This window comes from Panthera uncia, chromosome D2 (assembly GCF_023721935.1).
Source record: "Panthera uncia isolate 11264 chromosome D2, Puncia_PCG_1.0, whole genome shotgun sequence".
In the NCBI taxonomy this organism is placed as follows: Eukaryota; Metazoa; Chordata; class Mammalia; order Carnivora; family Felidae; genus Panthera; species Panthera uncia.
The window spans coordinates 56,776,136-56,790,670 of NC_064818.1; the positions used below are offsets into that span (position 1 = coordinate 56,776,136).

The following is a 14,535-nucleotide window of genomic DNA, read 5'->3' on the forward strand; positions in this document are numbered from 1 at the left end:
AAAAAAAAAAAAAAAAAAAAAAAAAAAACAACAACAACAAAAAACTAAAAAACTAGGAGAAATGTTTCCCATGCATTTAAGAGTTGTAATAACTAACATAATTCACAAATGAAATACAAATGGCCAAGAAATATCCTAGGGCATTCAACCTCGATAATTAATAGAAAATACCAGAATAATTTCTCTGAAAGGATGGAGAGTGGGCATGCATCTGTTTTTGGGTACACTCACAATCTAATGTGTAGGAAACTACAGCTCACCAACACTAATGATGACAGATGTAAGATACTAAAATTTTCTGAAAGGCCATTTGGCAATATGTATCAAAAGGCCTCCAAACAGGGCATATAGTTTGACTCATCAATCCTACACTTAATAATTTGTTTAAGGAGCATACTTTTGGGGGATGAGCCCTGGGTCTCATATGTAAAAGATGAATCACTGGGTTCTACTCCTGAAGCCAAAACTACACTGTATGTCAACCAACTTGAATTTAAATTAAAAACAAATAAATAAATAAACTAGAAAAAAAAAGAATCTATTGTAAGGGAAGGATTGTAGAACCCTGTCATTGCAACGTGTGTGACAGTAAAAATTGGAACCACAGACTAATTAAATAAAGCCATTAAAGGTGATGATGTAGTGAATCTATATTTTTGACTTGAAAAGATGCTTATATATACTGTTAGTGAAAAAAGCAGCTATGGTATGATTCCACTTTAACATTATTTATACCTATAAACAAATATACGCTCCTCTAGATTAAGAAGAATCTAAAAAAATACAACTGTTATCTCTGCAATGGTATGACTATGGGTAAATTTCATTTTACTATTCATCTTTTTCCCAATATCTAATTTCTTTACAACACACAGAACACGTTTGTATAAAAATATTCAGAATATACAAAATACGACAAATCAGTAAGAAAATTAAAACAATACAACAGAAAAGTGGGCAAAGGATATGAATAGGCAATTGACACAACAGCCAAAGGAAAAAAATCAAAAGATGCTCAACTTCATTAATAACTAAAGAAATGCAAATCAAAGAGAGATAGAACATCACTCCATACAGCAAAAATTAGCATATCTAATTGCTTCAAATGCTTGTGAGGTTTACGTAGAAACAAGTATGCACATATATTGTTAGTAAAAATAAAGATTTATACAGGTTTTTGAAAGATAATTTGTACATAACAAGGAGATGTGTCAAGAATGTTCACTACCCTATTGTTTACTAATAGCAAAAAATTGGCAACAGAGAACTAATTATGTAATATAAGGCAAAGTATTCTAGGCAGCTGTTAAGAAGAATGAGCTGCATCTCCCAAGTAACAACCTGAGCAGAATCTAAGAATCTGTCACATTCATATTTTTTATCTTTATTTTCTTTTCATATTTTTTACCTTTAAAATTGAAAAGCAACTCCAGCCACAACTGAATGGACAACCAAGAGGATTTTATGAAGTTAGCTGTGGACTTTTCAAATGACCTCTTAACTTTGGCAACACCCCCTCAGGCACCAGTCAGAGATAATGGCACAGTGTGAATGGGAAAAGGGAAAACCCTCACCACCTTTCCAGTCTTGTTTCTGAGCTCACATATGATCACTCACAGTGAAGGTACATTCTCAATGGTGTGACACTTCGGACATGTGACACCAAGAAAAGTTTTCTCTTTAGCTTCAGTAACATTCAGTAACATTCGTCACCACAATAGCAGATCTCCTAGAAACTCTAAGAAAGGACACTAGAGAAGCCATATTACCACTTCTCAGGTAATCCAGATCTACAGCAACACCTTTTAATGTTATTGACCATGACCACAGTAAGACATGTATTTTACAGTGACACCCAATATAAACACCTACACACTTAAATAAAAAAAAATTTCACAGAATGACAAACTTAGTACATGTCATGTGCTCTGATTTCTTTTCCTCTTCAATTTCATTTTATTTACAATGCTGGTCATGATCCACTAAAATTGATTTTAGAATCTACTTACGGATTTCAACCCAATCTGAAAATATACTGACCCACAAAAGCAGGCATATAATCTCTCACCATTCTATCTCCTAATACCACAGCCGCCACCACCACGGCCACCAAATTCACCTGCTATCTTACTTTCATTCAGGCCATGCTACCCACTTGAAATACCTTCCTTATTCCTCCCCCCCCCATATAAATCCTGATAATTCTTCCATTCCCATCTAAAATCCCAACTCAATCATAGTCGTTTCCAGGCAGACTCTCTTGAAATATTCTATAACTCTAAACTCTTACAGCAATAATCATCCAATCAATATATCAATTAATCATACATGACATCTATTTTGATAGAATTATTATTCAAATTTTATATTTGAAATCGTTGTTCAAAATCTTACTGAGACTAAAGCCTTAACTCTTACACTGATTTATCACCATTATTGTATCTTAATAATGCCTCACATACAAGCAGCGCACGAATTTCATTTCCTTGTAAGAGTCTCTCAGCTTATCTGTTCCTTCTAAGAGTTCAGAAGAAAATGACACCCAGGGTAAGCTACAAGACTATTTTACTTTGCAGAGACCTAAAGTCAAAGTGAGAAAGCTATTCTATAAAATACCTTAGCGCTTCAATTCAATAACTGCTGAATAAACAATGTCCAATGAAAGAACAATTAAATTCAAAGCCCTCAAAATTCCTAGAGATTTTCCCTAAGAAAAGGGCTTACCTGTATGGTGAGGCCTGGAGCCATGATGTTCAAATCTTTCTGCAGAGCTTGCTTCAGATTTTCATCTATTTGATCTGTTTTTGAGGCCAAGAACAACAATTCTCATGATACTCAAAAAAATTTTTTTCATTGTATTAACACTGAAAAAAATCCAATCACTATTAGACCTAAAGTTTCCATGGTACTGTTCTTTTGTAAAGCTTAAACCACTGCACATATATATGAAAACAAAACTACCTACATAGTATAAATGTATAAATTATTACATATATTTAAAACTTATATTTAATTTTCCTTTTGTATAGGAGAAAACGTGAAGAACTGTCAAACAAAGAAATTAAGGAAGAAAGATGATAAACAGGTTGTTTATCAGAAGAAAAATGATAAACAGGTTGTTTATCCAATAAATGGAGACTCTAAGTCTCTAATATCTTAATTCAGTGTTGTTACTTAATATGTGTCCTGATTATCATAAAAACCAAATTCCTATCCTCAATCCTTAACCCGAATCTCCAAATAACTAAATTTCATTTCCATGGACCTCTGCCCATTATTTTGGATTTAAAAAGGGTGCCTGGGTGGCTCAGCAGGTTAAGTCTCTGACTTCGGCTCAGGTCATGATCTTGCAGTTTGTGGGTTTGAACCCCGTGTCAGGCTTTGTGCTGGCAGCTCAGAGCCTGGAGCCTGCTTCAGATTCTGTGTCTCTTGCTCTCTCTCTGTCCCTCCCCTGCTCATGCTCTGTCTCGCCCCGTGTCTCAACAATAAATAAATGTCTAAAAAAAATTTTTTTTTAATAAAAAGGGAGGGGGGAGAGTTCACAGGAAGGTCTTTGAAGTATACAAGAATGGACAATAAAGCTATCACTTCACTTGGCTTTTTAACTTATAAATTTTCTACCTCAATAGTACTCTCACCATTATTAAAATGACCAGTGATGTGACAAATCAGGACAGTTGTCTCATATACCTAGTAGTTGTGAATCATCAATGAGGGATCAATTGGTAGATCTCTAAAATGATTAACCATCCCTATGCCTGCCTGTAAGAAATTCACTAAGAATTCCAGGAGGGAGAAGTGAGCAACCAACAGCAACAGCCCAATCACGGGTCACAGCTTTCACTATCACAAATGAAAAGTAACTTGTGCAGAAAGAGTTAACATAGCAGTCCTGAAGCTGTGATCCTTAGAAAGGCTTGTCTGTAAGTTGGCCTTTGGCTGTCGCCTGGGAACTTGAATTTGGAAAGGATTTCCACTATTCCAGGAACTGGTAAGAATGACTCACTGTGCCTAAACTGTTTATACAACCAATGTGGTTTATGCTGAACATGTGCCTTCCTTCTGGGAGTCTGGAATTTTGTTATGTACTAGGCAGAGGATGCCTGTATGTTAGCTTCCAATAACAATTCTGGGAATTAAGTATCTAATGAGCTTCCCTAGCAGACAACATTTCATATGTGTTGTCACCGTTTAATACCAAAGTGTATCCTTGCATGACTCCACTGGGAGAAGACTCTTGGAAGCTTGTGCCTGGCTTCCTCTGGATTTTACTTTGTATATTTTTTGCTATAATACATCTTAGGTGAGAGTAGAACATATATTGAGTCCTGTCAGTCTTCCTAGCAATTCATCAAACATGGTGGTGGGTCTTGGGAAACACCAAGAAACAGACTTCTACTAAATTTCCTCAAATTATCTATTAAAATAACAACAAAGCTAATTTTCACTAAATTATCATAGTAAAAAAACAGAATATAGTCTATAAATAATGATCTTTTTCTAATCTCTATCAAATTATACATAGTGCATTTCAGAAAATGGTTCTCATTCTTAAAATATCTTTTGAGTAACTATTTGCTTAATTTAATAAGAAATTTTAAACTTCAGATAAAGAATATTTTAAAGACAAATGCTCTATTATAAATTCAGAAGAAATGCTGAAATAACATAATGTTTACTAATATTGTTATAGTGTCCACAGAGTTGACTAAGATTTCCAACTCATCATTCACATATTTAAAACAAATAAGACACTCACCAAACAATTCAATGTAAACTTCTTGAAGTGTATGGGCACTGCAAAACTGGTTCAGTTCATGGTGGATTTTATTGAAGATTAAGGTCTTGTCATAATCTGCAGTGTAGTTCCTCACGATATCAAACACTGAAGGAAAGGTACAATCCATTTTTACCCATGTACCTTCTAATTCAGCCAAGGTAAAAGTTATAATATACATGAGAAAAAGTGACAACAGAATAGTGAAAACATGAAACACAATTCACAAACATTGAGCATTTCTTGTGCTGAATTTTCCAGATATTACTACATTTGCAATTCTAATGGGCAAATTTTGAATTCCATACTAAGAAGAGTCTACATTATCTTGGAGGTAATAAGGAACTGTCAAAATTTTCAAACAAGGGCATGACACAATCACATTTGTACTGTGGCAGCAGTGTGAAGATGAACTGTGGGGCAGGGCAAGTATAAGGCAACTACTGCAAAGCAAAAGTTTAGCTAAGAGGTAAAGAGGGCCTGAATCAATTGAAGAACAGTGGAAATAAAAGAAGGAAGCAGCTGCAAATGACCATTTTGGAAAGGTGATTTTTTGTTTTTCCTCAGATTTTTATTTAAATTCTAGTTAGATAACATATAGTGTAAGATAAGGTCCAGGAGTAGAATTTAGTGATTCATCACTTACATATAACACACAGTGCTCAAGTGCCTTCCTTAGTACCCATTCCCCATGTAGCCCATCTCCTCCCCAACGAAAAGGTAGTTTTTAAAGGCTGTAAAAAGATACCAGGCTCAAAGGAGAAGAAGCAAACATTCACTGGGCCAGGCTTTATATCAGGGAATTTATGTACATTACCACTTAATTTCCACAAAAAAACCCTCCAAATTTTGCATAATAGGAAACAGAATTTCAAAAATGTGCCTAAGGGCACATACTAGATCACACCAGACCCATGCTCTACCTATTAAAACATTGCTTTCTTCCTTCAGACCCAAAGACGAGTTCTACTGGCTTTCCCATGGAGGATATCAGGTATAACTGGATTCCAGATCACAACTGATAGGCATTCAATAAATACTTGCTGACTAACTCATTTGCTTGGTCATTACCAAATGAACTGTTGATCCAACAGTTTCCTTATCTCTGGTTAGAGAACCAGCAATAAATTCCCTTCGTCTATTTTTCCAATCATAATCCATTCCACTGATTTGTAACCAGGGAAAGTAGATGGAAAAAAAAGACAAGGAAAATAATCACTGAAATATATAATCCAAATCCACTTGACAGTAATACAGCTTGCTCTCTACTCTGAAATTCTTTTGCTATTTGTGCCTGTACCAGTGCCATGAAATTTAGCATGACCTTATATTCCAACATACATAAATACATACACACATCTATGTATATATATGTGCTGGTATCATGTCTTCTGAAGTACAATAAAAAAACCCTGAAGGAAAAGGCTCTAACTTCACCTTTTTAAGCTGTTTTTGTCAAACACAGTATCCTGTACGTATCAACATACATGCAAATTTTAATAAAAAGGATCAAGATAAAATGGCAGATCTTTCAAATGAAAGCAGAGTCTCAAACAGACCCACATACACCTGTGTTCATAGAAGTATTATTCACAATAGCTACAATGTGGAAGCACTCCAAGTTTCCATCAATGGATAAGTGGACAAACAAAATGTGGTATATACACAAAGTATTATTCAGCCTTAGAAAAAAAGGAAATTGTGACACATGTTACAACATTGACGAACCTTGAGGACATTATACTAAGTGAATAAGCCAGTCACAAAAAAGACAAATACTATGGTTCCACTTATTATAAGGTACTTAAGAGTAGGCAAAATCATAGAGACAGAAAACAGAACAGTAGGTGCCAGGGGCTGGGGAGAGAGGGAAATGGGAGTTAATGTTTAATGGGTAGTTTCATTTTTGCAAGATGAAAAGAGGTAGATGGCGTTAATGGTTGCACAACAATGTGAATTTTTTTTTTTTAAGATTTTACTTTTAAGTAATCTCTACACCCACTGTGGGGCTTGAACTTATAACCCTTAGATCAAGAGTCACATGCTCTATGAACTGAGCCTGCCAGGTGCCCCTGTGAATGTATTTAATACCACTGAACCGTACACTGAAAAATACTTGAGACTGTAAATTTTAAGTTATATGTATCTTACCACAATAAAAAAAAAAAGTTGGGGGAAAAAAATCAAACATAAAAAAAAAAAAAAAGCAAATCTTTCTCCATAACTTCTAAGTTTTTGATTTGAATAGTAACCACTCCATCTCTGTGGCTTTTCATCTTTTACCAAGTGTTTTCCCCATACTGAGAACTTTCAGATCACTTTACAAGTTATAGCAAATCTCAACTAGAAGCTTTCTATGGTTATAAATCAATGTGTTCTGATCTGTTACAGATTTTTAGCATGCAAGAAAATTCTCTCTCATCCTGACTGGATAAAATGCTACTTTCTAGAAACTCTAGAAATAATCAATGACCATCTTGCTCTTCGAAAACTCAGATGAGAGAAGAGTAACACATAAAGTTACAGAAAGTCAACTCTGTTTAGGACTTGTGACCTGTTTCTGCCACCATTTCCCAGAAATAGAAAAGATTCTCATTTTTTTATATATATCAGAAATGAATGAGGTCATAAAACTTTAAAACTACCCTTTTATTCCTTAAGGAATCTCTTCAGATATAAATACTCTAATTGTAACTATAAAAACAACAGAATATATGGGTACCATACCTGCACAAGGGGCCAACATATTAACCACTTCTATTCGGTCAATATAGATCATGACCCCACCACTAAAAACAAAGAAATGGAAAAAGTGTGAGCTAAATAAAATTTATCATAATCCCAGATTCCCACATTGTCAAACATATCCCACATGGTAGAAATTTAGAAGGAAAATCTAAAGTCATACACTACTCATTAATTAAAATAACCACTACTCAATCACCACTCAAACGTCCCTGTACACATTTAATCTGGCTCCTCTCATAACCAAGTCTCACCTCTGTAACTGAAGCAATCAAATCAGCTCACATGAAGACTAAATGTGTAACGTAGGGCTACTTAGGAACTTTGCCCTTATTAACTGAAGCCAACAGCTAACGCAGTACACTTCTCAAACTTTTCCATCAAGGGACCAAGTAAAATGGTTCCCCAAGGTGTATTAAGACCAGCCACGGGCTGACATTTTTTTTTTTTTTTTTTTGGTCTCCTGCCTTATCTTAATAATTCATGAGGAGTTTTAATCTTTTTAAACTGTATTTATTCTAATATGAAAAAAGACTTTCTCCTCAAACCCTCAAGTAAAATTGACACTCCAGAAAGATAGGTCTTGTTAAGTAATGGCTTCCTGTACTTCCTGGCCTATTAGCACAGACCCTGAGGTACATGTGAATCTCAATTTAAGATTCATGAAGTTAGAGATTTTGAAACTAAACAACTAAGTCTTCCTAACAACTTACAAGGACATTTTCTTTCTGATATAAAAGGTAATACCTGCTCACAGAAAAAAATCTGAGAAAATAAGGGAAGCATGAAGATAAAATTTACCCCAAATCTCATCAGCTGCCAATTTTGAGTCCTCTCTAAAGGAAATCCATAAAAGAGAGTTACAGAGAGATCTAGGAAGAACCTGATATCAAATATATAAACTTAAAACAGAGGGAAATTCTCCCTTTTTATAAGCATTTCTGTCCGTCCATAGATGGCCAAGTCTCTTTTACAGGCTTGTAATACTGACAGTCATTTGAAATAGGGCATTTAAAAAAATACCTTGAATTTTACACTCTTTTTTTTTTGTTACACAATTCAATGTTCTGATTATACTCTAGAAATAATTTAGGCTTTGCTTGCTGTTCTTTCCCTAAAACTCTTTAGGGCAGAGACTTTCAAAGTAAGGTCCCCAGACCAGCAGCAGCAGCAGCAGTATCACCTGGAAACTTCTGCTAGAAATGCAAATTCTTGAGCCTCATTCCAGACCTCATGAACCAGAAACTCTAATTAGATAGCATTTAGTAGTACAGATGACAAGAAAGTGAGATGATTTCATTTGAACTATTTGTTATTGAGTACATACTCTGAGTCAAGTGCTGGTTAGGCACTTTATGTACACTAATCCTAATCCTCACAATAACTCTGCAAGATAGGTCTTATTACCCAACTTTTAACAAACAAGAAAACTAAGCCTAACTAAATCCATAAAGGCATGTATGGGAACAAGGAGTATATGGGAACTCTCTGTCCTTTTGCTTAGCTATCAAACTATAAGTGCTCTAAAAAATAAAGTCTATTAAAAAAAAAAAGTCAATAAAGCACACAGGGCAGTGCTGATGTATGAAGTTAGGTCTGCCGGTTCCGAAACTACTTTTTCCAGTACCAAATGGCTTCTAAGATGGAAAGCTCGGAGACACAGCTTTACTCAAATAATCCCAGAAAAGAAATCCTCCTGGGTTACTATCATGTCTATCTGAGAGATTAGTTTAAGTAATCACAGTTTGTGGACAGAAACTCCATCTGAATTAAAGAGAGGTTAGTAAGCAAGGAGAAAAGCTTACCTTGTTCCGCAAGGCACATTTTTAACTTCATCAGTTTGTAGTGTTGTCTGAGGAAAAGAAAAATATTTCATGAATACTCAGGACACATATTGTCAAAGAACTACTGGTCCCAGAAGAAAACCTACAGAGAACTGCTAAGAGGTAAGTACAGAAGAGCTCCATTACAATTTCAGTCCCCAAAGATTAGCTATCAGAGTAATTTCTTTTTGCATCCTAGTAGATATGAAAAATAAAACAAAATATTTTATAGCTAATGTCCCAATCAAGATGCATATGGACAACCCAGAGTGGGAAGGTTGATTGGGGGTGGGAGCTGGGGCCAAAAAAAAAAAAAAAAAAGGCACCCTTAGAAAGTTTCAATGTTTAGTCTCTCAGAGTCCCTTATTTGCCTGGAGCTGGCCTAGGATTGCAAACTACATGGCTTACCCACAAGGATACTACCATTAGGACTTCTGCTCTGCACTTTAATTCCACTGCATATTCTGGATACACTGAACCTTATTTAAGAATACAGCAACATATTACTTTATGGAATACGAACAAAAAAGGAAGCATGATCTTTGTTTCTAAAAGCTCACAATCCCACATAGGACATAAAATCCTCATAAAGCAATTGATGACATGTACACAATAACAGATTATAAACTGAATTGCTAGGTATTAAGTGATAAAGAGTAGAATAATAGTTTGGAAAGCTCTCCAAGGTGAAGTATTTATAAGCCACGTCTAGAGGGAGAGAAATAAGAACACATCTTAGGTTCAATAGCTCCTCGTGCCAGGAGCTTCTTCAGTCCTGAGCATATAGACTGTACATTATGAAGAACACACAGGAAGACCTTGTGACCGTCACTGGCTTTTTGCTTTTTCTGCGCTTAAGTAACAAGTATTGGCAAATGACACTTTCTCCTGGCCCTGCCCATAGGGACCAACATTGTTGTCTTTCCAGTCCAAACCACCCATCTTTCTCTTGCCTGAGTGTGAAGGGAGGCAGTCCATCTAGGAAATGGGACCATGAGTATACACTTGAGGAACATCTGGACTGCTATTCTGGAGCTTTATTTCTGGTGTGTTTGTTTCACAGTTATTTGAAATGTTTAATAAAGCTTCAAAAACTTAAAAAAGGAGCTATCCTATCAAATACACACAACTAAGGACAAACCACATGTATAATGATAGGAAGCAAGCTGGCTTGCCTGGAGCAAAAGGGGCGATATAGAGGAGAGTGCAAATTCTGAGAAGAGAATGTGAAATTAGACAGTGGGCCCTAAATGTTCACTGGTGGGCTTGGGCTCTCCCTAGCTCATCTAACATATAGCCACCAAATGAACCTTTCAAAATATGTTTTTTCCTAATTCCTGTGCTTATATGTGATGCAGTCCTCATTATCCATCTTATCTGGAGGTAGAAAAACCAGCTAGGAAGCTAAAGTATTGATTTATTTAAGTTAATGTAGTAAAGGCCATGGAAATTGAAAGCTGCCAGTCCAGGAGACCTAACAGAGGAAGGTTGTAATAACTGGTTGTATATAACATTCCAGGGGAGAAAAGAATAGAATATAACCCTAGGGTTGGGAGATTAGGGTGACAGTAAACATTAGTGACAGGTTCTAGGCACAGTGAGGGGAGGTGAAGAGAGGAGTTCAATTTATTTCCTTCAAAACATTAACCAAATTCAATTTCCATATTCCACGTCAACTCTTAATATACATCCCTATTTAAACCTAGAGGATAGGGGCACCTGGGTGGCTCAATCGGTTAAGTGTCCAACTTTGGCTCAGGTCATGATCTCACAGTTTATGAGTTTGAGCCCGGGGTCCGGCTCTGTGCTGACAGCTTGGAGCCTGGAGCCTGCTTCAGATTCTGCGTCTCCCTCTCTCTGCCCCTCCCAGATGTGTACGCGTTCGCATTAAAAAAATTTAACAAAAAACAAACCTAGAGGATATTCTCTAACCTTAAAGAACTAGGAAAGAGTTCAAACATTAAATCCTCAATATCCTATCTTCATGTCCTTTTATAGTTCTTTTAAATTATCTCCAAAATTATCATCTTCCCCGTATGAATATTTATTTTAAGTCTTTTTAGGGGCGCCTGGGTGGCTCAGTCAGTTGGGCGACTGACTTCAGCTTAGGTCATGATCTCATGGTCTGTGGGTTCGGGCCCCATGTCGAGCTCTGTGCTGACAGCTCAGAGCCTGGAGCCTGCTTCAGACTCTTTGTCTCCCTCTCTCCCTTCTCCTCCCCTGCCTTGTGTTCTATCAAAAATAAATAAACATAGAAAAAAAATTTTAAGTCTTTAGTTATGTAATATACTTTAAAGGCTGAAAGTTTTTATATTTCCCTAAGCATAGCTTTTTTTCTTTTTATTTCATATACAGGATTTCACATTTCCCGAGATGCTACTTATACATTCCTTTCAACTGCCAAGTTCGTTAAGCCACTTGTTTATACAGGTTATCTTCTCATGCGTTCCAAAAATTCCTAAAAATAAATTTGTCTTGTTCTTATAAGAACAGTTTCTTAAAAGTTTTATTAATGTAATCCTTTCCTAGAATGTTATTGTGTCCCATATGAAGAAAGAGCACTACTATTTAGCCACAATGGATCCAGCCTTTAATATTTTGTAGATGTATATTAGTTTACACTAAAATCTTTTTACAAATTTCATGTCTTAACAGTTTGACAATTTATTATTATATATGTATATATACATATACACTGCATATCTGCTGTATGCAGTTAACCTTTAAATTTGTTTTAATGTTTACTGTCTGTATCTTTTATATATCTCCGCATCAGTATGACTCAAAATACTAAGCTCCAAGAAAGCAGAAACAGATTTGACTGACTTTGAACAAGATTTTTAAAAAGCTCCTTATCTATAAGGGTCTGATGATGCCATTGATAACATCATTACTGACTGGGCTGTTGTTGAGGTCATGTAATTTAAACCCCTTCTTTCATGGAGGAATAACAATGGTTAAGTCATTTTTGCAAAGTCATGTAACCAATTAGTGCCAGAGCCAGAGCCATTACCTAAGTCTCCAGGTTTCTGGCCCCATGTTCACTACACCATACTGCTTCCTAAGAAATCAGCTCAATTTAACAACTTTCATAAGCAGAAAGGTCAGAAATACAAATGTGTTACAACCTCTGCCTTCAGGAAGTTTGGAGACTCTCTGGAAAGAAAATACACAAAGCAACTTTGAGAGTACAAGCAACATTACTAAAGGAAACATGACTAAGAGCCAACATTTACCATACAGACTTTAGGAGCTATAGATTAGAAGAAGGATTTGCAGTGAGACTTTAAAAGGCTAGCAAGATTGAGATAGGAGAGCAGTAATGAAGGAGAGTTGGTGAGAGAAGAGGCGACAACATGAACCAAGGTAAGAATGAAAAAACAAGGGAAAACAATATGGAAATAAGTCTGACTAGGAGAAGAACACTACATTTCACTTCAATGGACACAATTCTTGCCCAAAGCCATCTAAAAGGGAACTGGAAGGAAATCTGGAGGATTTAAGTATTCGTAATGAAACTCTCACTAGAAGGAAGCCTAGACTTAAATTACAAGATTAAAAACATTGAATTTTCCTGAGTTCTGGAAAAATTAACAGCAGATACTACACAAACTTCTGAATCCAAAGATGTATGATCACACTGAGCTTGCAAAACTAGGCACAATCTAATCCTGTTTTTTCATCTTGTTATAACAAAAGATATTTACTAAGTGTCTCCCATAGCCAAGATACTGTTTTCAACGGACAGATGCTTATTTCAAATATTCTGGGATGTTGTCAAAATAAAACACTCAAAAAGGTTCCATATAAAATTGTGCTTAATGTCCCAGGTAGAAAAGTTGTGTGTAAAAATTCAGATCCTCCGGGTTAACAGTGGCCCAGGAACTGGTCTCTATGGAAACCAAACACCTTTCTAAACCAAGTAATCACTGGTTTGTACTTCTGTGTTTCAAAGTCCTATTTTACTTTGACATGAGAAACAAAAACCATGCTGCATACCACTATATAGATGGGGGAGGTGGGTCCTTCCAAGTTGCCTGGCTCATACTTCTAACACACTTCGAGAGAGTGAGGTGGTTCAAAACCAGAACTTGTGCTGTGACAGTTGTACTCTGAACTTTGTAACTCCTGCTTTTAAGTAAATACCACCATTTGCTTAAGCAATAAGGAAATCCACCTCCACCCATGAGTGTGGTAACTATTCCTGTCACACTTGTCTACCCAGCGTGGGGGCTTCCCTAGGAATCACTCACCTGCACAGATCTGAACGTAGTAATGAAAGGCAACATGATATGATAGCCTGGTCCACTGGGGCTAGTTAGTAAAGCTCCTCCCCTGCAAAAAGATGTTTCAATTTGACAAGATTATAAAGACAGAAATCCTCTTTCCAAATCTAAAATGCTATAATAAATATTCACTCTCACTCATGCTATGGACCTACTAAAGCCTCACTAATATGAGTTGCTCATGAGGAACAATTACTGGTCTCTAAAATATCTGCCAAAGGTGAAAAAGATCAAATTAAACTGCCAATGTTACACTTTGTTTCATAAGCTCAAACAAGGATACCTCTGGGTCTCTAGCACTGCTCTCGGTACAAAGGATCCTCCCTCATCTTTAAGCTTCTGAGAAATAATTGTGAAAAAAATTCTAATGGCTCTCAGTTGCTGTACTTTAACTGTACATAACATGAGCCCTATTAAAACATAATACATTTCATCACCAGGTTGAAAAAAGAACACAAACTTTCAAATAAAGAGAAAATTTCTGAGGTTCAAGACTCTTTTTTTCTACCTACCTATATTAAAATACTGGAGGCATAAAGTCTGTGTTAAAAATAACAACAAAAACTCGGCATGGAAAAGATGAAGGGTGAAAAGATAAAACTATAAACAGTATATAAGTGTGGGCTTATTCACCAAATTCTGAAATGTGAGAAATATGAAAGTACATCTTGGAAATTCTAAAAAGGAGGCACTTGGCAGGCAGGTATAAAAAAGAAGTCCTGTTTACATAGTGAATAGTAAATCCATAGAACCTGCCTTCTTATCTTGAAAACATTAATAAGTTTGCAAATAATTCATAACAAATAACTAAGAAAAAATGAACTGAAGTCTGTCTCTAATTCTTTGAGAGCCATACCTTGAAATGTTCCTTCCTTGGTTTTACCATTAGGAAGACAACGCTGAA

General features: G+C 35.9%; 1 protein-coding gene across 9 annotated transcripts in view; it reads right to left on the minus strand.

Annotated features, from left to right (window-relative positions):
• The window catches only part of ERLIN1 (ER lipid raft associated 1), a 58,297-nt gene that overhangs the window by 42,292 nt on the left and 1,470 nt on the right, over window positions 1–14,535 (minus strand). For 8 of the 9 annotated variants that reach the window (XR_007460778.1, XR_007460779.1, XR_007460777.1 and 5 more), the window contains exons 3-7: window positions 13,599–13,680; window positions 9,328–9,374; window positions 7,505–7,566; window positions 4,760–4,885; window positions 2,725–2,798 (exon numbers count right to left, since the gene is read on the minus strand). Coding sequence is in view for 5 of the 9 variants with exons in the window: in XM_049645582.1 (XP_049501539.1) it covers window positions 2,725–2,798; window positions 4,760–4,885; window positions 7,505–7,566; window positions 9,328–9,374; window positions 13,599–13,680 (391 nt within the window). In the remaining 4 variants the exon portion in view is untranslated. Of the gene's footprint in view, window positions 1–2,724; window positions 2,799–4,759; window positions 4,886–7,504; window positions 7,567–8,323; window positions 8,359–9,327; window positions 9,404–13,598; window positions 13,681–14,535 lie in introns of those variants that run through there. The other variant, XM_049645583.1, reaches the window with a different exon arrangement.